The following is a 24,723-nucleotide window of genomic DNA, read 5'->3' on the forward strand; positions in this document are numbered from 1 at the left end:
AAAGACCATCCTCATGGGGAAGTTTTTGCACTAGGAAACCTCTCCAGGATTCAAATCCAATGGTTTTGACTCAAAATCATGCTGTTTACATCACATAACACATTCTCAATCTTGTTCAACTTAAAAGGTGGTACAGTACAGGAGTCACTGGCACACACGCCTACATGACAGATAACATAAGTGACGAAAATAGACTCAGGTCGAGAAGGGTCCCTGGCACTTGGGAAAGTCCATACCCAGTCTAGAGTAGGCAGCCACTCCTTGGCTTCAGCCAATTGTTGCCACACAGAAATGTGGACACAGTGTTACCAGACAAGGCGTACAGGCAGATTTCTGTCGGGAAACTGTTCAGTTTAAAAAAGCATTGGCAACTAAGTCAAACTGCTTAGAAATACTGGAGATGGCATATTGGGAAGGTAAGGAATCATCCAATTGAATTGTGGTATTTACAATGGGGGAGAAATGGCAGCTAAAGGATAAGGGCAGCTTTTGGAGAACCCTGATTGTCTCAAGGAACTTACATATTGTCATCTAGGTCTGAGTGCACACTAAGTAATTTAAGCAAGAACAGGACACGATTAGAATGGCATTTTTAAAAAGACCACTTGGCAGTTGACAGGCGAGGCTGAGAGTAAAATGGCGAATTAGAAGTCTGTCATTTAGCTAAGTAAGGGTAAAGGCAAGACCGCAAAGGCCTATTTACTTGGTTCTTTCTCCTACCCGACTGCAAACTCCAAGACAGCAGGGCCCCACCTGCCTTGTTCATTGCTGTGTCTCCAGCACTAAGCAAAAAGCCTGTTCCACATTTGTTGAAAGAATAAATGAACAGGAGAGAGGGAAGGCGAGAGGCATTTTGAAGGACTGAGTTTAAAAATCAACTACCTTGAAGCCGGGCAAGGTGGCTCATGCCTGTAACTGTAATCCCAGCACTTCAAGAGGCTGAGGCGGGTGGATCACCTGAGGTCAGGAGTTTGAGACCAGCCTGGCCAATACGGCAAAGCACCGTGTCTACTAAAAATACAAAAATTAACCGGGAGTGGTGGCATGCCCCTGTTATCCCAGCTACTCAGGAGGCTGAGGCAGGAGAATTGCTTGAACCTGGGAGGCACAGATTGCAGTGAGCCAAGCCTGTGACACTACCCGGGCGACAGAGAGAGACTCTGTCTCAAAAACAGAAAACAAAACACAATCAACTACCTTGAGAGGAGTAGAATGTCGGTAATCGTGAGAGCAGTCATGAGTGGAGGGGAGCCATGGAGGCCTGTTTCCTTCCCTGAACTTCCTCAAGGAGGGGGCATCTTAAAGACGGAATCATGTACACAGATTTTTGTGGGTTTTATTTGGAGACAGGGTCTCACTCTGTCGCCCAGGTTGGAGTGCAGTGTCATGACCATAGCTCACTGCAGCCTACAACTCCTGGTCTCAAGCAATCCTCTCACCTCAGCTTCCAAAAGTGCTGAGACTACAGGCGCGAGCCACTGCGCTCGGCCCTACACAGGTTTTTAAAAAAGACTTTTGTGCGTTGGATTCCTGGCACTTCAAGTGGCCTCTTCAGTCCACCAAAGAAGGAAAAAGTAAGTACTCCTAAGGATTGAAAGGAGGATTAAGGGAACATTGAGGGATGAGCAATTTCTGTTCTTCCCGGGCTCCAGTATCTCTAAAGCACACAGCAGGAGGACTGACATCGGCCTCCGACCCAGTGAGGATTACTTTCCGGGTGGAGGGGAAACTGCTAAACCTCGAGTCTCCGGGCCTGGCCCTGGCGCCTTTTCAGTCTGAGCAGAAAGGGAAACCCCCATTCGGACCTCACTCCCAGTCCTTGCTCCTTCACAGCCCGTTATCTTGACCACCCCCAGCTCCGCCCTCTCTCCTCCCACTTCCTTTTCCCGCTCCCCCGCCCTATTTCCTCCTTCTCCGCCCACCTCCTCCTGGGTCCCTCCCCCGGCCATGCGCCCTGCCCCGGCCGCGGTAACCCTGCCCTTCGTTCTTCTTCCTCCTACCTTCCGTCAGCGCCCCTCCCGTGGGGCCGCGGCAACCCCGTGCCTCGCTTGCCCAATGAGAACACGGCGTGGGGCGGGGCGCGGCCAGGACCGGAGCGGAAGTGGTGACCAGAGCGGAAGTGGAGCTGCCGCCACCGCCGCCGCCGATTCCGGAGCCCGGGTAGCCGCTGCCGCTGCAGCCACTGCAGGCACCGCTTCCGCCGCCTGAGGAGTGGGCTTGGGAAGGAAGAGGTCATCTCGCTCGGAGTTTCGCTCGGAAGGGTCTTTGTTCCCTGCAGCCCTCCCACGGTGAGTGCGGCGCGAGGTCCGAACTGGGCCCCCGGGGGCCCAAACTCGAAGCCCCTCTCTGGCAGCTGCGACAACGGCGGCCCAGCGGGTGGGCCCCGGGGGATAGCGGCGCGCTGCCTCTTCCGCTTCGCGCGGCCGCCGGCGGCGAGGCCAGGCCTCGCAGCGGCCCCTCCCTGTTTCCGGGGCCGGGCCCTTTACCTCTTGGAGAGGCCCGGGCCTCACTCGCCGCATAAGGTCCTGCTGGCCGGGCGGGGTGCATCCCCGTACTGCGCCGTAAGGGACAGCGGAGCCGGGGATCCCAGACTCCCCCCTCACTATCTGATTCGGTCCCTCACGCGACCCCTCCCTGCGTGTTGGTCGGCAAGAACCGTCCTCTTCAGCCCAGTCACCTCTGCTCCGTGCTTTCCGGTTTCCAGAAATTAAAATTTAATGAAACGCGGGTGAGTTTTCTAGCCCCAATCCCCCTGTTTGACGACTCCTGGATGAGTAAGGGGTTTAACCTTGGGAGACAGCAGTAGGGGAACCCCCTCCCATTTTGCAGTAAAACCATTTCATCATCCTTAGCTGGTTATGGAGCCTGGCAGGACCCAAGATTCCCTAGGAGGGGAATTGGGTTTGAATCAAGAAAATGTGTTTGTTGGAGCCGGTTACTGAGTCAGGCCGGATCCCCAGGAAAAAATATCAGGGGATGAGAATCGGAATATTTTCCCACAGTATTTACCGTCATTTAATGCCAAATTCTTTTGTGTCTTTACCCCAAATTCCCCCATATTGTGTGTTAGCACGTTTTTCGGTCCGAAATTTGCCCGGTGGCTTCCTGGTCGGGGGGTGGGGAGCGGAGGGAAGAAGAGGTGGGAAGGTGAGTGCATCTTTGCCGCAAATGGAGAACTCCCATATAATGAGGTTTCCAGAGGTGGCAGCCTTGGTAAGCAATTTGCCAACCTTTCTGTGAAATGCATGTCTCTTGTCGTTGCCTTCATTGCATTTCTCTTTGGTAAGGCTAGATAGCATCAGGTCCTGATTTTGCTTACCCTGTGCGGGAGATGGAATTTGGCAAGATGATGCTATGAACATAAAATCAGCCTGCCACGGAAGCCAGAACAGAAAGGTGAAGCACTTATAAGAATATGAAAATTGTCTGCATTTCTCATTCTGTCAGTTCATATGAAGCCAGACACAGATGCAGTTTATAGAGCTGGACGCTGCAGCTTTTGCATTTTCATGTTGGAAATTTATATAAGTATTTGTTCTTGGTGAATTTCTTCTTGACTGCTTCCAGGGTACCCTATTTCTTAGGGATATCTCATTTGTTTGAGCCCTCATTTTTCTTGGATCCCTGTCTTTGGCAACACCAAGTGTATGAGTGTACAACCTGTCAATCTTCTTGGACCTAAGTTAGAAATTTAAGTGTGGCTTTCAAAATGGAAGGCAAATAATCCTGTAGCAACTGCAGAATTATATTCCTAGCCTGCCCCTCCAATGAGATAAGAAATCATTCACCTATCTTGCAGATGAAGTCTTTATGAGAAATGAGGTGATTTGGCCTAGACTCTACACCTGGTTTTTTTCAAATTGAATATCCTCATTCATCAGTAGCAAATATGGATTGCCAGCCCCTGGAGTATGACTCCTACCCTATAATCTTTTGTACATTTCCCGTCTTGGAGTGCTTGTTATATTGAAGCCATTTTAGAATTGGAGCACTATAGATCAGGGAGGCAGCCTCTATAAAACCAGGCTGAGCAAATTCCCACGATGCTGGTTCTTTAGGCAGAGTCTCCAGAGATTTGGGCCTCTACAGAAAGTGCATTTTGCCCCTTTGGCTGTGGATAGAGAAGCAGGAAGAGCACTGGACTTGGAGTCAGGTAAATTTGGTTGAAATCTTGCCTGCAATATTTTCTAGCTTTCTGAATCTTCAGCATGTTAGTCTATGGTTCTTAGTTTTCTTATCTCCAGGGTTGTCATTAAGCCTTTTTTATAAACTGTAAATTGTTAAATACAAGCTCTTGGTTTTTTAATTGGAGTTCACTATTAATGGCTTTTTCTCTCCAGTTAACATCTGATGACACTAAACGTTGCTTTGTACACAAGTTGCTTTCAAAAAATGGTATATTATTATGGGACTTCATTTTGCATGTAGGCAAATCTAGTCTTTCTGAATCATTTTCTCATCTATATAGGGCAAATGGTAATGCAGCTTTGGATATATTTTTGTTGTGACAAGCTCAATGAAAGTAAGCATCTGGGATATAGTTGGGGTTCAATAGATGTTTAACCATTTGCATGAATATACACGTGTATAGATTAGACATAGCGTATGTGCTATTCATGGACATCTATATAGAATCCATCCATTTGTGATTTATCTGATGAGGTGGTATCAGACAATTAGTCTATAATAATAGTTACCACTTACAGTACTTACTGTGTGCTAAGCTTTCTTTTAAGCACTTTAAGCATATTAGCTCAGTCTTCATAACAACCAATGAAAGGTAAGACTATTAGCCCCATTTTACAGATGAGGAAACTAAGGCACTGAGAAGAATAATTTTCCCGAGGTCTCACACACAGCACAAGGTAAGTGCCAGAACCAGGAATGAAACCAGGTGATCTGGTTCTAAGGAATGATATTATAGATTTCTACATGTGGTAGAGATAGCACATGTATATGTTTTATGTGAACACCATTTAGTCCTTAATTTTTCTTTACACCAATCCTAATAAATGTTTGAATGGGAATATTAACTATTTTTGAAGATAGATACAGGACGATTTATTGTGGAGCATATACCCATTCTGGCCTGTAGGGATGATATTGCTAGCATGCATCAGGAAGCAAGCTTGTGAACAATCCAGTTTTTCTAGTACTTGCTTCATACTAGGGAGAAAGTCATCAGTTACTTTGGCATAGAATGTTAGGTTCTTCATCTAAGAGAATTTGATTATGACCATTAATTTTTATTTATCATACTACTTTATCAGTAGATGTTCAGATTTTTCTTATTTTTGTTGGCAAGGAGGAAATGAGGAAATATATCTACGTAAGTAGAGAAAAACTTCTAAATTAAAACATCCTGTTGTGCTACCTGCTCTTTCGGTGTCAACAAACTGAGTTTTCCTTTAAATGCTGGTACCTTAGAGAATGAACTAAAATTTCCTTGTAAAGGTACTTTTAAGTTCCTTGTTTCTACATTTTTCTAGGGAAAGATGACAATTCACTAGTTTAAGGGGCAAGAAATTATGGTTATATAATAGCAACCTTTAAGCTTTAGGATCCTTTTGATCTCTATGTGAATATGATCTTAGCAGTCATCTGTATGTCATGATGGAGAAACTAACGAGCTGGATTCTGAGGGAATTTTTTTAAGGGGAATACTTGAGGAAACAGACTAAAAGTGCTTTCTGTGTCATGATATGTGTGCTGAGGGCCAATCATATTACTGTTTTCTCTACTAAAAGATTTTCTATTAGAGGTATGGTTATATGTATCTAATACTCGTAATGAGATGTAAATGATCAATGGCCTCAAGTCATTCCTAGCAGATTGTAGGTTAGTTGACTTTTTTTTTTTCTAATTGTGGCCAGTTCTTTATTATGTAAGTTTTTCCCTTACTGGTTAGTTTATTTTATTGTTTTCCCTAAGAGAACCAACAGGAAGTTGTTTCCGAATGGCCTTGACCAGGACAAGAAGATTGAAGGCTACAATAAAGTAGATATGAGTCCTGTCTATTATTATTATTTGCCCTCAGCTAAGAGCTTTCCTTTAAAATTTGACATTTTGATGAGTCTTCGGCATGTTTTATGCTGTTTTTAACTCCTTGATTTTGTTTTTGTTTTTAAAGGTAGATATGTTAGCTTAATAGGCCAGTTTTAAAATTTCACTGTAACAGCTTTGTATAGTTCTTTTAAAAATTGGCAATTCTCTCTTTTCCTTAAATGAGCATTGGAGATCATAATTAATCTTTAGGAGACAGGGTTACATAAAGGAAAGAGCATTAATTTTAAAATTAATGTTGGTTTAGATCCCAGACCTGCCATATATAGCTGTGTGACCCTGAATGAGTTAACTCTTTGCGTCTATAAAAGGGGACGATGTCACCTGCCTCATAGGATACTTAGGATCAAATGCGTTTCTAGGAATCCCTGAGTGCTTTGCAGGCCATAAATGATGGATGGATATTTTTATTATTTACTAAACAAGTTAGTTGGTTTGGGTTTTTGTATAGTGAACTTTTTATATAGTGAACTGATTGGATTTCTGAATGGCGGAGATGAACAGAAAGTAATCCAAAGGCTTGTTGAAAGTCAGTTTGAATTGGCTGGGCTCAGTGGCTCGTGCCTGTAATCCCAGCACTTTGGGAGGCCGAGGCGGGCGGATCACGAGGTCAGGAGATCAAGACCATCCTGGCTAACATGGTGAAACCCCATCTCTACTAAAAAATACAAAAAATTAGCCGGGCCTGGTGGCGGGCACCTGTAGTCCCAGCTACTTGGGAGGCTGAGGCAGGGGAATGGCGTGAACCCGGGAGGTGAAGCATGCAGTGAGCCGAGATCGCGCCACTGCCCTCCAGCCTGGGCAATAGAGCGAGACTCCATCTCAGAAAAAAAAAAAGTCAGTTTGAATCTATAAATACAATGATTGGTAGCTGAAAAGTATTAGTCAAAATGTATAGTGTTGCCTCCTGATTAGAGCTGGCTGGCTTTTTTCAAAAAGTAATCTAAGACTATAAAAAAATCTGTATTTTATAGGTCAGATGTGCACTACCTTCCTCTGTCCACATAGAAGATAATTGCTTTTTCACTTTTTAAGAATGCATCAGGTGATCAAGTAGTCACTCACTGTGCTAGGCCTTGTGCTCCACATTGAGGGTCCAAAGATACAAGTCTGGATTCCTACCTTAAGCTCACAATCCAGCGTGGGAACCAGCAGAGACACTTGCATTGCAGTAAAATGTGATAAGGGCCATTTTAGAAATAGGCATAGGGAAATTGTTATGTGCCTTTCTTTTAAAAATCTTTAAAAAAGCAGAGTACGTGTAAAATAAATGAGGTACGTGGTAAGTTTCCCTTCACTGGCTGACCATTTGTTTTTAAGTTTTGTGTGGAATGTACTGTGGTTGCCATTTATTTGAGTGCTTAATGTTTAGCATCATAAACAGGTTTACTCCTTACAGGAACCCTAGTGAGAAGATTTGCCTATCTTTTTTTTTTTTTCCCGCAGAGTCTCGCTCTGTTGCCTAGGCTGGAGTGCAGTGGCGTGATCTCAGCTCAACTGCAGCCTCTGTCTTCAGGCTGTCTCAGTCACCCAAGTAGATGGGATTACAGGTGCCCACCACTATACTTGGCTAATTTTTTTATATTTTTAGTAGAGACGGGGTTTCACCATGTTGGCCAGGCTGGTCTTGAACTCCTGACCGCCAGTGATTGCCCTCCTCGGCCTCCCAAAGTGCTGGGATTACAGGCATGAGCCACCATGCCCAGCCGAGATTTGCCTGTATTATGGATGAGAAAACAGATTCACAGAGGTCACATAGCCTATGGACTTGGTGTGCGGTACCGTAACTCAGACTGATTGGCTTCGATATGTCAGTGGGCCCCAAACTGTAGAAATCTATTCATATGGTCAACCAATTGGACTGTCTTTATGGATCAGAATTAACATAGTGTCTTTTGGTTTAATTACTTAAGAAGTCAATTTATTGTCATATCTACCGTTAAGTCACATGTGTAACCTTGCGCCTGTCACTTAACACCCTCAGTAAGTTTAATCATGGCTAATTGGACATAATTAGCAGTGAAATTCAACAACTGATATGAAAGAGGGAAGGGATTTTGAAATAATAGAAATGCAGTTTCTCTCCAGATTCAATGTTCACTGGACATAGTGCTAAGGACTTTGTATTACAGATATGCTGTGTTTTGTTTCCTAACAAAGAACCTGCAAATGTTTGAATGGAATTAAATTTATTACAGGACTCTAAATTTTATGTGTAGAATGGCACACAGACATTTTTATAGTGGGTGTCTTTTAGTGAGTAGTTTTCTCTGAGAGCCAGGAGTGCTTAACTTTTTCTGGGTAACACCCACTAACCACCTGGTCCCACTGACTTTCTCAGTCCCTCCTGCAGTAGCTTGGCATCTGATTTTTCTTCAGCAGAGAGACTCCAGAACTAAAACTTCTACTTTACAGTGCTGTGGATGCTCTATCTAGAATGGTACATCTGTGAATGCTGTTCAGAATATGTGATCAGTTCCTTACCCCATTGAAACATTTGAGCCTAGATTTTTCAGATTTTCCTGTCAGTTTTCTTCCTTGTTCTCATTTCTTTATCTGCTTTGGCGTTTGATTTTTGTTTCATCTAGAAAAACATACATGCACTTTATTAATAACGTCTCTTTTTAAGTCATGACCTAGCTACCTTTAAACCTCTTTCCTCTAATTCTGACTGGTTGCTTTTCTAAGGGGAGGCATTGTAACCCTTAAACATGTGCGGTTTTTTTTTTTTTTTAATTGATGCATAATAGATATACATGTGCTCTTTTCTTGTATTTCTATCACTAGAGTTTAAGCTCTCTGAGGGGAGGACTACACTGCTTTCTTTTAAATTCCTCTCAATGAATAATCCAAAGAGTTCTTAGAAATTTGGTAGTTTTTCATTTTGTTGTTATTTCAACACACATTGGATTATATGTGTTACATTTTTGTGAGGTAGCTTAAGAATAAAGAATAAGAATGGCTATGAGCCTTTACTCTGACCAACACTATATTGGCATTTTATGTTCATTATCTTATTTGATAGCTATTAATGTCTCCTTTAAACACTGAGAAAACAGATTCAGATAAGTTGTAATGTGGAAATGTAGAAAAATCACCTACTTTCTCTTTAGAAGCTCAGATGTGATGTAAGGCTTGCTAAAAGCAGACCCCACCATATATTTTATATGTATAGAGCTTGGGTAATTCCTGGCATATAGTAATGGAGTCCTCATTTGAAATTTCCAGCAAATTTTTAAACTCAAAGCTTGTTATTTTAGAATTGAGCATGTTCTTTTCCTTGAAAACAAAACATAGCTGAAAGCCAGTGCTTTTAAAGGCTACAGCTGTCATTTTCAACTCTGCTTTGCAGTGCCTTTATTAAAAAAATGGATTAGCAATAGGTAGTCTTCGTTTTCTTTTCTTTCTTTTTTGATTCTTGTCCTAGGATACCTGCTCTAGCCACTGGGAAATAACTTCTCAGTATTTTGACCCTGACTAGAAAGATATCCCTTGGGGAAGGAATTGAGATAGAGGGGCTAGGCTGTTTCCTAGATCCTCTATTTTCAGCATTTATTATCTGATTTAAGATTTTCTTTCTTTGAAGAAAATCCTATTTTGTGAGTACCTTTAGAATTATGTTTCATAGCTGTTTATCTGCACTCTTGGTTTCTCTTTTTAAACAGAAAAACACTTTTTTTCTTAAAAAAATAAATAGTACCAAGATTTTTTAAAAGTAATACATACTTGAAGAAAATTCAGAAAGATAAGAAAATGAGGATATAATAATGTTATTACCCAGAGAGAGAGCCAGTGTTAACTATTTGGTGTTAACCTTTCTTTTTGGGTTTGTTTGCTCTTGAGGGGATATTTTACAGAAATAAAATATTATTGTGCAGCTTTCTCCCCCCCAGCCCCCATTGCTCTTAAATAAGTCTTTTTATGACATTAAAGCTCTTCTTTTGATGGCTACGTAATCTTGTACCATCTATCTCTCCCCCCACCCCCCTTTTTTTTGAGACGGAGTTTCGCTCTTGTCGCCTAGGCTGGAGTGCAGTGGCGCAATCTTGGCTCACTGCAACCTCCACCTCCCGGGTTCAAGTGATTCTCCTGCCTCAGCCTGCCGAGTAGCTGGGATTACAGTAATGCACCACCCTGGCTAATTTTTTTGTATTTTTAGTAGAGATGGGGTTTCACCACGTTGGCCAGGCTGATCTGAAACTCCTGACTTCAGGTGATCTGCCTGCCTTGGCCTCCCAAAGTGCTGGGATTACATGTGTGAGCCAGTGCTCCTGGCCAATCTCCTTATTTTTTAAACCATTCCCATATTGTTGGATATTTAGATTTGCTTCCATTTTTTCACTAAGCAATCTCTGCGTTTATCAACAAATGCTTCCCAGTCCTGACTTGCTGCATCCAGTGGCTTAGAACACATTGACAGCCATCATCATCATGTAGGTGTGCTGGAGAGCTCCTGTTCTCAAGCATGTCAATCTCTTCCTGAAATGTGCCCAGCACAAGGAAAATCTCTTGGCTTACTGCAGGGTTGGGCCCTTTGTGGCCTCTAGTGAGTTTGCCTGCCCCAGTATCTTGACGCTTTTGTAGTGGTGCCAGGCCTGATGATGAGACTATAGTCTTTCAAAAACTTTTTAGGAGACAAATAAAGAGTATCTTGCTGACTTTTTTTTTTTAGTGGGAACCTCATTCAAAGTCTTGGAACAACAGTAGGTCTTGATTAAAAACCATCATGGCGTATCACTAGAAAATTCAATTAGATACTAATGGATAAACTTCAGTTACAGTTAACATGTGTGTTCATTTTAACATAACATACTATCTATACAAGATTAATCTAGACTTTTGCTTTTACTTCTCACAAATTTATATATTTAAAAAGAAAATTCAAGCTTATGGTTTTGTGGGCTACTACCGTGTAATAGTCGTGGAGAAGAATAATAGTACTTCAGTTTGATTTTACACTATGCATTTTTCAAGGAAGATTTCCACATTTAGTATTCTTTAATTCCCTGCCCCTCATCTTCACAGCAACTCTCCTGAGGTAGATGCCATCTTTATTTTATGGAGATTTAACATGCTTACATGGCTGTATAGTGGCATATTGCGCTGTGTTACACAGTCCTGCTGCCTTCTGACTGTACTACGTACAGGTATTCTTGTGTTCCTTGTGCTTTCCCAATAATGATTTGTAGAAACTTGATATTCATTTGCATGTGAGTTTTGTGCTTAGTACAGTTGTAAGCATTAAATGTGAAACAAATATGAAGCTTTCCTTTGAGGGCACACAGGTGAAGCTGTAAATGTTACAGTACTCATCTGTATCATAGAATTACATAAAGAAGCCCTAGACCGTATAATAAGCTATAAGTATATTCGGAGTCATAGGCAAGGTAAGGGCAGTCAGGGAAGGGTTTGTAGCCCTAGATGAATGGATGCAGTTTGGATAGGCAAGCAGTAAATAGGAGAGCACGCTAGATGACAAAAACAATTTCAGACATGTCTGAGCATGGTGTTTATAGAGCATGCGGTGCTGGCCAGCCTGAGAGAAAGGTACATGTTGGAGAACAGTGGATGAGAAAGCCAAACAAGTAAAGAGGAGACAATTTATCAGGAATTTGAAAGCCAGGTAGAGCTTAAATTTGATGGAGTAGCCCAAAGGGAGTTGTTAAAAGTTACTAAGTAAGGACAAAGGCAAGACTAGAGGTAATTTAGGAAGAGTAATTTTTTGTTTGTTTTGAGACAGGGTCTCTGTCACCCAGGCTGGAGTGCAGTGGTGCAATCTTGGCTCACTGCATCCCTGGCCTCCTAGCCTCAAGCGATCCTCCCATCTCAGCCTCCCAAGTAGCTGGGACCATAGGCATGAGCCACCACACCTGGCTAATACTTAATTTTTTGTAGAGACAAGATCCTACTATGTTGGCTGGTCTTGAACTCCTGGTCTCAAGCGATGCTCCATCTTTGGCCTCGAAAGCACTGGGATTTTAGATGTGATCCGCCATGCCTAACTGGAAGAGTAATTTTGGAATTACTCTTTGAGTTTCAGAGGGCACAGAAATCCAAGGAACTAGGTACAAATGTAATGAAGATTTAATATGCTTGTGAGGCTAATGAGTACTTTGAATTATTTGAGAAAAGGGAGAACTCTCCAACTCTGCAGTTTGATGCTTACATTTCAGGATCAGTTCGTTCATTCAGCAGATACTTATTCCTACCAATTATGTACAGGATGCTGTGGGAGATATGCCCAAAGGAGCTTATGGTGTAGGAAGGGAAATAGGAGATACTATATAAGTAATTTTAGTACTGAAGGAACGTGAGAAGACATTGACAGATATCAGCGAAATGCTTTGTGAGAATATATTCATCTTAGAGCAGTGCTGTCCAGTAGAATTAGAATGTAAGCCACATGTAATTTAAATTTTTCTGGTAGCTGCATTAAAAAATTTTTTTAAAGTGAAATTAATTCTGTTTGTTTTTACTTAACCCATTATGAACAAAATATGATTTCAATATGTGGCACTAGCCACATTTTAAGTGAATAGGCACATGTGGCTATGGCTTAAGCAGCTTAAGAAAGGCTTCATGGAAGGGATGGTATCTGAGCCACACTGTGAAGAATCTTGTATGCAGAGTAAATTTGGGAAAAGCCATTCCGGTTAGAGGGAGTGACTTGGTGAGCAAAGATAGAGAAGCGTACTTTGTATATAAGAAAACTGTTTTGGCAGAAACACATATGATGTAGAAGGCATGATGTGGGGGTCTGGAAGATAGACTGACAAGCTTTCACTGATAGGGGAGGAAATCTGACTCTGCTTTTGGCATCAGGGAACTTTAAAGAATTTTGAGCAGGAAGTGACTTGATCAGAGTTATAGGAAAATGGGTCTTACAGCAAAGGCATGGAGGGGACTGTAGATAATGAGTGATTGAAAGCAGTGCCACTAGGGCAAGATTTTGGGTGGGAGATTTATTGTAGACATAGAAATAGGAACAATTTCATTTCTCCTTTGTTTGCTGCCTTCCTCCAAACTGCTGGGTGTTGTGTAACCCATTTCCTGTTGAAATTGGTCTAGTTGCTTCAAAATCCATGTTATATAAGTCAAAAGTTATGTAAGCAGTAGCCATCAGGACATTTAGCTATGGATTTTGTTTGTTGTAAGTTGTTTCTGTATGTGTGTAATTAAAAACATTTGAAACAGATAAATGGATACAGATTTTTTAAAGGTGTGCAGTCTTATCTTGCCATGATGGTTCTCAATCTCTAAGAAATCTTGCAGTAATCTCAGAGAAGCATAAAACAGCTGGCCCCAAACAGAAAGGGTACATTTTATTTTAGGAAATAGGGAAGGCATCTTTGGGAGGTCGCATTGAATGGTCCAGATTCTTTGCAGTAGTATGATTTAACTTTTAATGCTTGAGAAGGAGAAAAGTAAAAGGGGGGTAGCTTAATTTCCGGACCTAGTTGAGCTGAAGAGGTTGATGGCATTATTTAGCAATAGCAATCCTTTATTACTCCATTGTGATACCACATGGGATGGCTTAACTCTGAATTGGCTTTTGGCCAGTACTTTATGATTTGGAGTCATCCATAGGTAGAGTTTCACAGGTACTGTTTTACGAACTTTGAAGTGGGCCTCTAAGTGACTTCTAACTTTGAATTAGTCTACAGTCTGGAAATTTTCTAAAGGTTGTTGGGTCATTGAAAGTTGGCTTCTCTGGTGTACCTGGCACGGAACCATGAAGTAGGGTTATTTAATGATGAAGATATTTATTATCCTGCTCTCAAAGACCTTATGGTGAAGAAAGTTAGACATATTGAGACTGTGGTCATCCTTTGGTATCCGGGGGGTGTTGGTTCCAGTTCACCCGGGGATACCAAAATCTGAAGATCCTTGTTTATTTTGTGTTTTTTTCCGTCTTTATTTGCCACCACGGTTGGTTGAATCTATGTATCTGGAACCTGCAGATACGGAGGGCCGACTATATAATTTTAAGGTGATAGAGTATTTTTGATGTCCTTGTATTAAAGTAGAACAGGTTGTCTTGTGGTAACCAACAGCTCCAGCATCGCAATGCTTTAACCCAACAGAAGTTTCTTTTGTTTTCACCCTGCATGTCCAATGCAGGTCTGCAGGAGTCTTGCACTATACGGTCACCCAGGGACTCAGACTGACAAAAATTCTGCAGTTGCATGACTGTACCACCTAGAATACATGGCCTTCTCAATGGCTGCTGTAAGGGAAGAGAGCCTGGGGAGCCACATATAGGATATTCACAGTGTTAGCCTGGAAGTAGCATCATTTCTACTTATCTTTCATTGGACAGAACTATCACATGGCCTCTTCTAACTGCTGTGGAGGTTCTGGGAAATAGAAGGGAACAAATGGAATGTTTCTTGAGGGTTACTCTCTTTGCCTTAGCTTCATTCTAGTGTTGTGAGTGAAGATGTCAGATGGATCAAAGTGAGACTTGCCTCGCTGAGTGTAAGCTTACAATTAGTGAGCCTCATATAAGACACAGCTCTGCATGTAATTTAGATAATAGTAGGAAGAAAAATCATAGTTAGGAACTGGAGAATTAGTTCTTTCTGAATCACCTAGATTTTGAGTGTATCTTATTGTGCTCCCTTAAAACATTTTTAGGTGATAGGGCCCTGTGTGTAGAATTTCTCTCTTGAAAATACAGAAATGACTTGAGGCAAAACCATTTTGTGAGTGGAGGTCATACTTTCTTGGATTTTTTTTTTTTTTTTGAGATGTAATCTGGCTCTGTTGCCCAGACTGGAGGGCAATGGCACAATCTTTGGTCACTGCAACCTCTATCTCCTGGGTTCAAGCGATTCTCTTGCCTCAGCCTCCCTAGTAGCTGGGAGTATAGGCACGTGCCAACACTCCTGGCTAATTGTTTGTATTTTTAGTAGCGATGGGGTTTCACCTTGTTAGCCAGGATGGTCTCGATCTCCTGACCTTGTGATTCGCCTGCCTCGGCCTCCCAAAGTGCTAGGGTTACAGGCATGGGCCACTGCACCTGGCCGAAAATGATTAATTTTAAAATAGCAAAGAGGCCAGGCACGGTGGCTCACACCTGTAATCCCAGCACTTTGGGAGGCTGAGGCAAGCAGATCACCTGAGGTCAGGAGTTCAAGACCAGCCTGAGCAACATAGTGAAAGCCCGTCTCTACTAAAAATACAAAATCAGTCGAGTGTGGTGGCGCATGCCTATAGTCCCAGCTACTCTGGTGGCTGAGGAGAATCGCTTGAACCCAGGAGGCGGAGGTTGCAGTGAACTGAGATCGCATCACTGCTTGCACTCCAGTCTGGGTGACAGAGTGAGATTCCGTCTCCAAACAAATAATCATTTTCAGAGCCTTAAATTGTGATACCATGTATATAGTAATGAAAGAATTTGTTTTAAAAATACTGACATTGGCTAGGCACGGTTGGTCACACTTGTAAGTCCCAGCACTTTGGGAGGCCAAGGCGGGCAGATCACCTGAGGTGTTAGGTATTCAAGACCAGCCTGGCTAAAATGGCGAAAACCTGTCTCTACTTAAAATACAAAAGTTAGCTGTGCACGGTGGAAAGTACCTGTAATCCCAGCTACCTAGGAGGCTAAGGCAGGAGAATCGCTTGAACCCTGAAGGTAGAGGTTGCAGTGAACTGAGATCACGCCACTGCACTACAGCCTGGGTGACAGAGTGAGACTCTGTCTCAAAAAAACAAACAAATAAAACACACAAAAAAACCTGACATTACTACTACTGTCTAAAGTAGTATTTCATGTTTTTATACGTCAAGATATTAGCGTATTTTTGTACTGTGTGGCACAGATTGATATATCGATATTTAAACCAACAGTACATAAAATTAACTCTTCTTGTTTAGTAAATAACTTTTCAATTATTTTATCCAAAAGTTACTTATTAAAATTACCGACCGCACTCTGTAAATGGTGATTATTGTGATTATTGCAGTGGGGAATTGACTGTGGTGAGTTGATAAGAGGTATTCACTGATTGGTGTATGGATTTGATAAATTGATAAACTGAAGTCACTAGGATTTTTGTCTATTTCAGAAAAACTTTAAATGAACTCAGTTATGGTTCAGATGAATTCAGTTATGGTTTCAAGTTCTGTTGCTCTACATCTTGTTATATACCCCTTTCTCTTGCAACCTATACCATATACAAAATTAGTGCCTGATATTTTTATATAATGCTTTATATTTTTCAAGGTGCCTTCACATGTATCAGATCTTTTGTTCCTCATAACAGGCCCACTAAAAGAGTTGGTAGTGTTGTTTCTTTTTTTTTTTTTTAGAGACAGGGGTCTCAGTTGGTTGCCCAGGCTGGAGTGTAGTGGCACAATCACGGCTCACTGCATCCTGGAATTCTGGGCTCAAGTCCTCCCACCTCAGCCTCCTGATTAGCTGGGACTACAGGTGCACACCACCACACCCAGCTAATTTTTTCTTCTTTTGTAGAGATGAGGTCTTACTATGTTAGAGACTAATTTGCCAGGATAATCTTGAACTCCTGGGATCCCAGGCTTGAGTCACCACATCCAGCCCTGGGTAGTGTTCTTATTGCCCGGTAAAGAAACTGAAGCTCTCAGGTTAAGTGATTTAACCAAGGTCATGCCACTTGTAAGTAAGTAGGAGAGCTAGTATTAGATAGAGCCCAAGTCTGACTGCCCTTAGTTTATGTTCTTCCTGTGCAGTGTGTCCTAGTAACAAAGTTAGCAGATTACAGAAGATATGATAATAATCTTTCCCATCTTTCAGGTATCTACTGCTTGATGGGTGCAGCCAGATAAATCATTTAAAATCATATCTTTTGCTTCAGGATTGGTTGAAGCAGTCATCATACTTACTTTTTCCTGTACTATGGAAAAAACAGGGTTAGTCAAAACCAGAGTTCCTTACAGGACAGTGAAAAGAGGACTTCCTGTATTACAGGATATAGTTGAATTAAGGTCATTAAAACAGACAAACCAGACAATTACTGAGAGAAGTCAAGGACATATATATAGTAAGCATAAACTTTTTTTTTTTTTTTTGAGACGGAGTCTCACTCTGTTGCCCAGGCTGGAGTCCAGTGGCGCGATGTTGGCCCACTGCAACCTCTGCCTTCTGGTTTCAAGCAGTCCTCCTGCCTCAACCTCCCAAGTAGCTGGGATTACAGGTGCCTGCTACCGCGCCTGGCTAATTTTTGTGTTTTTGGTAGAGATGGGGTTTCACTGTGTTGGTCAGGCTGTCTCAAACTCCTGAGCTCATGATCTGCCCGCCTCGGCCTCCCAAAGTGCTGGGATTACATGCGTGAGCCACCGCACCTGGCTAGTAAGCATAAACTTCTAAAGAAATAGTTATTAAGCAGTCTCTATGTGCCAGGCAGGTGAATTAGGCTAATGGAAGAAAACAAAAGCTCTAGAGGCAGATAGATGTGAGCTGGAGTTCTGGCTCTCTACCATCTATTTGCATATTGCTCTGGGCATATCACTTGCCTTCCCTGACCCTCCATTTCTTCACCCATAAGAAGGGGAAAGGAGTTGTTACGAACATACCTACTGTGTGGGACTTTTGGGAAGATTACTTGACCAAAATAATATAAACGCCTTAGCAAAGTACTTAACCCTAGAAGTGTTTAATATATGATCGGTATTGTTGATGGCATTTGGAACGAGGTGTTTCACATTTAGTATGCCGCTATCCAGATGGGTTGGAAGAAGATTCACACACACGTTTCCTGGGCCGCGAAGCCTGACATTTGCTCTTTCTTTTTCTCTTGCTCTTGTTCTAGGGAATGACAATGGATAAAAGTGAGCTGGTACAGAAAGCCAAACTCGCTGAGCAGGCTGAGCGCTATGATGATATGGCTGCAGCCATGAAGGCAGTCACAGAACAGGGGCATGAACTCTCCAATGAAGAGAGAAATCTGCTTTCTGTTGCCTACAAGAATGTGGTAGGCGCCCGCCGCTCTTCCTGGCGTGTCATCTCCAGCATTGAGCAGAAGACAGAGCGGAATGAGAAGAAGCAGCAGATGGGCAAAGAGTACCGTGAGAAGATAGAGGCAGAACTGCAGGACATCTGCAATGACGTTCTGGTAAGTGGCCAGTGCTTCTGTTTTGAACAGTGGTTTCTAAATAATATTAATTTAATGTATAAATGCAGACTCTCAAAATAGCTTATGAGAGAGAGAGGTGTCTGAATATACTGGAAAGCTGCCAGTGATTTACAACTAATTTTTAAGCATATGATATAATTTTTGTCACCTATTGCCTGATCAGAGGTTGTGCATCACTTCTGAGATACTTTCCTTTCTTATCAAAAAGACCTGTGAAAAACAGTGACATTTATTCAGCATTCCTCCATCTTATAAAATTGAGGCCAGATAGACAGGATTTTAATAGATACAGCCACAGATAGGCTATTGTGTATATTAGTCAGAGTAGTGATGTCATCACCAGTAGGGGAGGGAGATGAAAAGGCTGAGCTGCCTTTCAGCCTCTCCCCAGTCATGCCTTCACACTGTAAGCACTGTCCTGCTTTGGTCTGAAAGTTAGGCACATCCATCAAGTTCGGCATGCATCCCAGAGCCAAATTCAGAGTGTTTGGGGCATTCTCCTCTCCTGTATTTTACATAAGCCTTAGTCAGATGATTGATTCCCTCTGGCCGCCACTTGGGATTGAATGGGAAGGGTACATACTCTAAAACAAATCATAATCATATTGCCTTTCCCCCACATCCTGAGCCCATTGGGAACTTTCTTTTTCTTCCAGGTGAAATCAGGTAAAAATGAACAGTGAGGGCTGCTTTGAAGGGAAAAGGAATTCACACTTGGGGACCTACCTCCTTCCCTGCTGGCTGCCTTTCCTAGTTACTGCCCATGACTGCTTTTGAAAACCAGTACAAAGCGTGTCAGCCATCAGGCAGTACCCCTTATCCCTAACCCATTAGGAGTTACACACTGTCTGTCTACAAAGAATATTAAAACGACTACCGCCCCCTGCATCGTCTCACTTTGGTTGATTAAATCCCCTTATAACGAAGCTTTGCATTGAGCTTCTCTTTTTATTAGACTCATGGCATAAGAGTGTCATGACTAAATTTGTTGCCTGTTGGTAATTTGGGGGTTTGTTAATGGTGCACTAATTCCTGAATGTTAGGTACATCTGGTATTCAGATGAAGTGTGTCATGCATTCCAAGGGCAAGAAAGTTCCATAATTCATGAAATGTAGACCAACTTTTAAGAGCATCTGAAAGAATGTGAAGAAGAGCTTGGTACTTACTGCCTCTTAACCAGTTTTTCAGGATGCCACATTCTAAAACAACTCTTCGAAAATATTGCTCTGTATACGAAGCTTGGACTCCTTCAGAACTACTTTTGTTGTAAGCATAAATGTTTAAAGGAATTTATTATTAATAGTATTAGCTACTCTTTGAGTGCTTACTACGTGCCAGGCAACGTGTTAAGCGCTTTATGTATGTCAACTTACTTATCATTATAACTGCCCTAGAAGATGGCTATACCCTAGAAGATGACCCTTCGTATAGCTGAGGAAACTGAGGCTCAAGGTGATTAGGTAATTTGTCCAGAGTCATACAGATACAGATAATAAGTGGCAGAAGAGGGATTTCTACCCAGGTCAGATTGACTTTAAACTTAGTTCTTGGCAGTTTTGCTGTATTATCACCTTTTTCCTAGGAGGAAAGTTTTTTTTCCCCCTTTAATTATAGAAGTAATACCAGTTTATGGGTTTAAAAAGGGTGGGGAGAACAAGTCAGAAGAATATAAATAAGAAAGTAAAAATCACTTCTAATCTTACCACCCAGAGAACCATTATTAACATACTCCTTCCAGGCTTTTCCCTTATGTATTTGTGAGCATGTACACATATGTATCTTAATGTTAAAATAGGATTCTTGTGGTATTTATAATCTGCTTTTTTTCACTCAGATTTCTTTTGAGAGCCTTTCCATTATCTGTGTAGCTCTGCATCATTTTAAAGGCCTACAAAGCATTTCATTGTATGGCTATACTTTAATTATCCCCTATGGATGGTCAAAGTGATTTTTAAAAGAAGAAAACAGGCATCTGCTGTTATGACCTGGGCTAAACAACATTTAGTAGCTTGGATGAAATTTGGTGTTTTTTTAATCTTCCAAGAAATTATTTAGAAGCAGTAGTGTATATTTTGAATCTCAAACATAGTTTTAACATCTTGTGAATAATTCTAAATTCTTAATGTGGATCATTTTTTAGGAGCTGTTGGACAAATATCTTATTCCCAATGCTACACAACCAGAAAGTAAGGTGTTCTACTTGAAAATGAAAGGAGATTATTTTAGGTATCTTTCTGAAGTGGCATCTGGAGACAACAAACAAAGTAAGTAATATCTTTAAAAAGAAATTTGACCAGTAATGGAGCCAGTCTTCGTTCACAGGGATTTTTAACAATTTTGCTTTGTCTGTTTGCCCTAGACACCAATGTCACAGTACTAAGAATTTAAAAGACTATAGCATTGTGATGAACGGGGTCATGAGTGGGCAAATAAAAATTTATCTGACAGGGAAATATGGAGGGCATTAAAAATCTGGTGTGTAGTATATTTAAAAAGATCTTTATCTTGAGTATTACTTGTTAGCTCTCTTTTTAGCGGTGAAACTTGTTATACTTGGTGGTATGAAACTACCCTAGTGATGCATTGCTTTTATCACATGTATTACTGTGATGGTGATAATCTTAACCACACTTTATTAAGTGCCTATGTGCCAAGTACTTTCGAGTCTCACTTTGTCTTCACACAACCTTACGAGTTAGGTGGCAGGCTGCCCATTTTTCAGATAAACTGAGGTTTATGGAGTTTTTTACTTGCCCAAGCCACAGACCGATGGAGTAAGAGTTGGGAATTAAAGTTTGGATCTATCGACTCTAAAGCCTGTGATCTTTGCACTGGAGCATATTGTTTTTCACATTCTGTATTGTTAAAGGTTATAACTGTATTTCTTAACTGCTTTAGTAGACTTTTCCATAATTGTTTTCCCCCAAAGCATTTAATATACAACTTGGTTTAGAATAAATATCTAACAAATGTATAACTGAATGGCAGAGACACTGACACCTCATTTGCTAGATCATTGCTCCTGCCCAATTTGGGATTAAGAAAATAATTTGATAGTTGGTCCAATGTGTGATACCTATGAAAGAACCGAGCCTTTAATATTTTCATCTTTATGTTATAGCCACTGTGTCGAACTCCCAGCAGGCCTACCAGGAAGCATTTGAAATTAGTAAGAAAGAAATGCAGCCTACACACCCAATTCGACTTGGTCTGGCACTTAACTTCTCAGTCTTTTACTATGAGATTCTAAACTCTCCTGAAAAGGCCTGCAGCCTGGCAAAAACGGTGAGAAAGACCCTTTGTGGTATCTAACCATTGCAAAACAGTGCTTGTGTTACTAACTTCTTTTTATTCCTGAACATACTCATTGTCTTGGACTTTTTTTGAAAGATTTTCTGGGGGTGGGAGTATATCTTTTATAAGATAAATACAGATCTGTTACTTTTTAAATTCATTCTCAATACTTTCTGCTGACTTTTGTTTGATTACTGTGTTTTGGGGGGTGGTTGTAGAAAGTTCCAGGTGAATGTAGTTAGTTGTTTCTTGCCAAGCTTTGGGCCTTGGTTATACATTGTCATTCTTGTACCAAGATTTGAGATTATAGTTGTATAAAAGAAATACACACCACATTCTTGTTGTGTGTTGGATTACCTTCCATATTCTTCCGTTAGCCTTTTCTACATATTTTTTGTAGTCTCTCAACATGCACACACCTTTTTAAAAAAATTTTTATTTGGGAAAGGTGCCTTAAAGTTCATCACTTAAATCTGATTTAGTGATGGGAGTTTCACTGTATCCCTTGAGTTCTAGTTTAAAACAAACAAAAAAAAATTTTAAATAATTTTAAATAGAAGATTGCTAGAAATGTCTTTGGTAATTAAAAAATACCATGAGTTTGCCCAGAATGGCTGTGCTAGGGTTAGCAGTAATACTGCTTACTTACTAGGTATAGCAAAGTTCTTATCTGGGAATTTCTGTCATTGTTGGTTGGTGCTTTGTAAACATACCTTATACTTTTGCTGGAAACAGCTAACAGACAGGGTAATTATAGCCTAGGTTCCTCCAAAGTACTGTACAAGAAGATAAATTATATTCACTTAGCAGAAAAAAAGTGGGTTAAACTAGCTCCAGAGAACTTGTGAATTCTTTGCTAAAGGCTCTTTGTTTTAGGCATTTGATGAAGCAATTGCTGAATTGGATACACTGAATGAAGAGTCTTATAAAGACAGCACTCTGATCATGCAGTTACTTAGGGACAATCTCACTGTAAGTACTACTTCCACAGGGTTTATAGTCTCTGTCGTATTCACCTACTTATTAATCATTCACTATTATCTTCAAAAGGGGATTTGTGCCCTGTTAAATACACAGTTTTAAGTTGTTAAATTTGTTATAAATGACTGCTGAAGTTTTGACCTTTGCAGTCATCCCTGTCTGCAGTGACACAGGAATAATTTTCACCTGTTGAAATAAGATTATACATATTGGACCACCTATGTAGGCAACTTTTAGTAGCCCTGCTTTGATTATACTTTCTTTCTCTTGCAGCTGTGGACATCGGAAAACCAGGGAGACGAAGGAGATGCTGGGGAGGGAGAGAACTAATGTCTCTCGTGCTTCGTGATCTGTTCAGTGTCACTCTGTACCCTCCACATATATCCCTTGTGCGATAAAAACAAAAAAGAAAAAAAAAAAAGAATCGTACGTCGACTTTCGATTTTTCACAGCCTCAGCCTAGGAAAAATGGTTCATGGGATAAACAGCTGGTATTTGTATCTAAAACTCAGATCGGTCACATAAATGCCACGGCATTCCGAAGTGTTGATTTTGATTAACATTGACAGGATTACTGTGTGTTTAATTTTTTTAAAACTGAACACTGTGATTATGGGGTTTTGTAATTTAGCAGAACTCTTACTGGTAGAAAAAATAGACCTGAATTATGTGTAACTTTTTGGAAAGTTTAATCTGATAACAAAATAATCATTGAAATACAATTCCATTGTAAAGTTGTACAGAAAGTTATAGAGATTATATTGTGATGCTGGAACTTGGAGTGAGACACATCATTTGGCATTTGAGTTTAATGGTAATTCTCAGTAATGCTGCCGTTGTTCGGAGCTTAAAGACACTTGATCTGTTTGGGCTGTTGCCACTTAAAAGTTCATTACCACAAATGTCCACAGTGTCTTCCTCTGAGGAAACTCGAATCCTGAAATGGAAATTCTTTGTGGCAGATAACTGGCTTATGACACCTTGAAAAGTTCGAGTGCTCATATAACACACCCGACTGAACCCCCTTTCCTACAGCAATATGTTCACTATGTTACGAATTTGCAACTTGTGCTTCAATAGTGGAATCTATTTTCATTGTTAACACTGAGCTAAAGAAAAAAAGCCGTGTGTTTTATGAATGACCTTATCTGTTTCCTGGATAATACCTTTAAGAATAATGTCCTGAGTCAGGCGTGGTGGTGCGTGCATCTAGTCCCAACTGTTTGGGAGGCTGAGGCAGGAGGATCGCCTGAGCCCAGGAGTTTAAGGCTGCAGTGCCCTATGGTTGCACCTGTGAATTACTGCACTCCAGCCTGGGCAACATAGCGAGACCTCATCTCCAAAAACAAAAACAAAAAAAGGAATAACGTTCTGTAGAGATTGCCTTTCACTTGAGGAGTACTCAGTTTTCAGGTTCTTCCTAGCTCGGGGCTTTTAAATTTTGAAATCTATACATTCATTCCCACCATCCTTTTTGACTATTGACCTTGGTTTTCTCTTCTAAGTTTCTGTCCCTCTGCTTCCTTACTTTTTTCTGTTTTGAATTCTATCTTTATCTGTCTTTTGTTCACTTTTTAATGCTATATATGGGCAGGGGTGAGAGACATTACTAGCACCTTGGTGAGCAAGCCTGGCTTTAAAGAGTTGAGAAGAGCTTCTGGCACCAGAGCTCTGTCTTCCTCCAGTTCTCAACACGGTGTTGCTCTTCAGTCATACCAGGATCTGAATCAAAAAAGTATTTTTAAATATCCATAATTTCTCCCTATATTGAGGCTGGCCCTGATCATGCTCTTTGTGCCTGTCACCAGGTCTCTCAAGTGCACTCATCCAGCTCAGCGCTCAGATGTGTTTAAGGAGACCCTATATTCAGGGAAGTTGCGTGGATACTGCAGTGGAGAGAATTGAGAATAGTCAGGCCTGTCAGTCTCACAGGATCACCCCTCTACCTTTAATATTCCACCTAGCTGTAGAGTCTATCTGTTTGTCCATCTGCTGAAATGAGAAAAGAAAAATTTATGCACTGATTTAAAACAAACCAAAAAAAGAAAAAAAAAACAAAAAAAAAATCCCTCCTTTCTAGCTGAACAAAAATGTGCAGTTAATACTTGGCGCTTGAAAATGCAGTAGTGAATGTGGAACCAAGCCTGTCTGTATATCTGGTAGCTCTCTTCTTGCTTTGTTTTTCCTTACCAGTATTCTGCCTAATGTTTGCTTCTGTGATGGTTATATTGCCTAGCAAGCACACCTGTGGTTGTGAAAATAGTATAG

The 24,723-nt window shown here is 41.1% G+C and overlaps 2 protein-coding genes across 5 annotated transcripts in view; one reads left to right on the forward strand and one right to left on the reverse strand.

Moving 5' to 3' along the window:
- Window positions 1-2,109, reverse strand: part of RIMS4 (regulating synaptic membrane exocytosis 4) — a 125,440-nt gene extending 123,331 nt beyond the window's left edge. The window contains exon 1 of the mRNA XM_031934710.1: window positions 2,001-2,109. The gene's annotated coding sequence lies outside the window, so the exon portion shown is untranslated. The remainder of the gene's footprint in view (window positions 1-2,000) is intronic.
- Window positions 1,961-24,521, forward strand: YWHAB (tyrosine 3-monooxygenase/tryptophan 5-monooxygenase activation protein beta). Of its 4 annotated transcripts, none has more exons than XM_023227868.3 (7): window positions 2,125-2,288; window positions 4,059-4,153; window positions 17,856-18,158; window positions 20,321-20,444; window positions 21,302-21,465; window positions 22,351-22,446; window positions 22,729-22,876. In XM_023227868.3, exons 3-7 carry the CDS (start codon window positions 17,859-17,861, stop codon window positions 22,783-22,785), a joined length of 741 nt encoding a protein of 246 aa, XP_023083636.1. In that variant the 5' UTR covers window positions 2,125-2,288; window positions 4,059-4,153; window positions 17,856-17,858; the 3' UTR covers window positions 22,786-22,876. The 4 variants fall into 4 exon arrangements, with proteins under 4 accessions (XP_023083635.1, XP_023083636.1, XP_023083637.1 ...); XM_023227870.1 differs by lacking the exon at window positions 2,125-2,288 and adding an exon at window positions 3,298-3,396; XM_023227867.3 differs by lacking the exon at window positions 4,059-4,153 and having other exon boundaries at window positions 1,961-2,288; window positions 22,729-24,521.
- Window positions 24,522-24,723: the final 202 nt, after the last annotated feature.

The sequence above is a fragment of the Piliocolobus tephrosceles genome, chromosome 20 (assembly GCF_002776525.5).
Source record: "Piliocolobus tephrosceles isolate RC106 chromosome 20, ASM277652v3, whole genome shotgun sequence".
In the NCBI taxonomy this organism is placed as follows: domain Eukaryota; kingdom Metazoa; phylum Chordata; class Mammalia; order Primates; family Cercopithecidae; genus Piliocolobus; species Piliocolobus tephrosceles.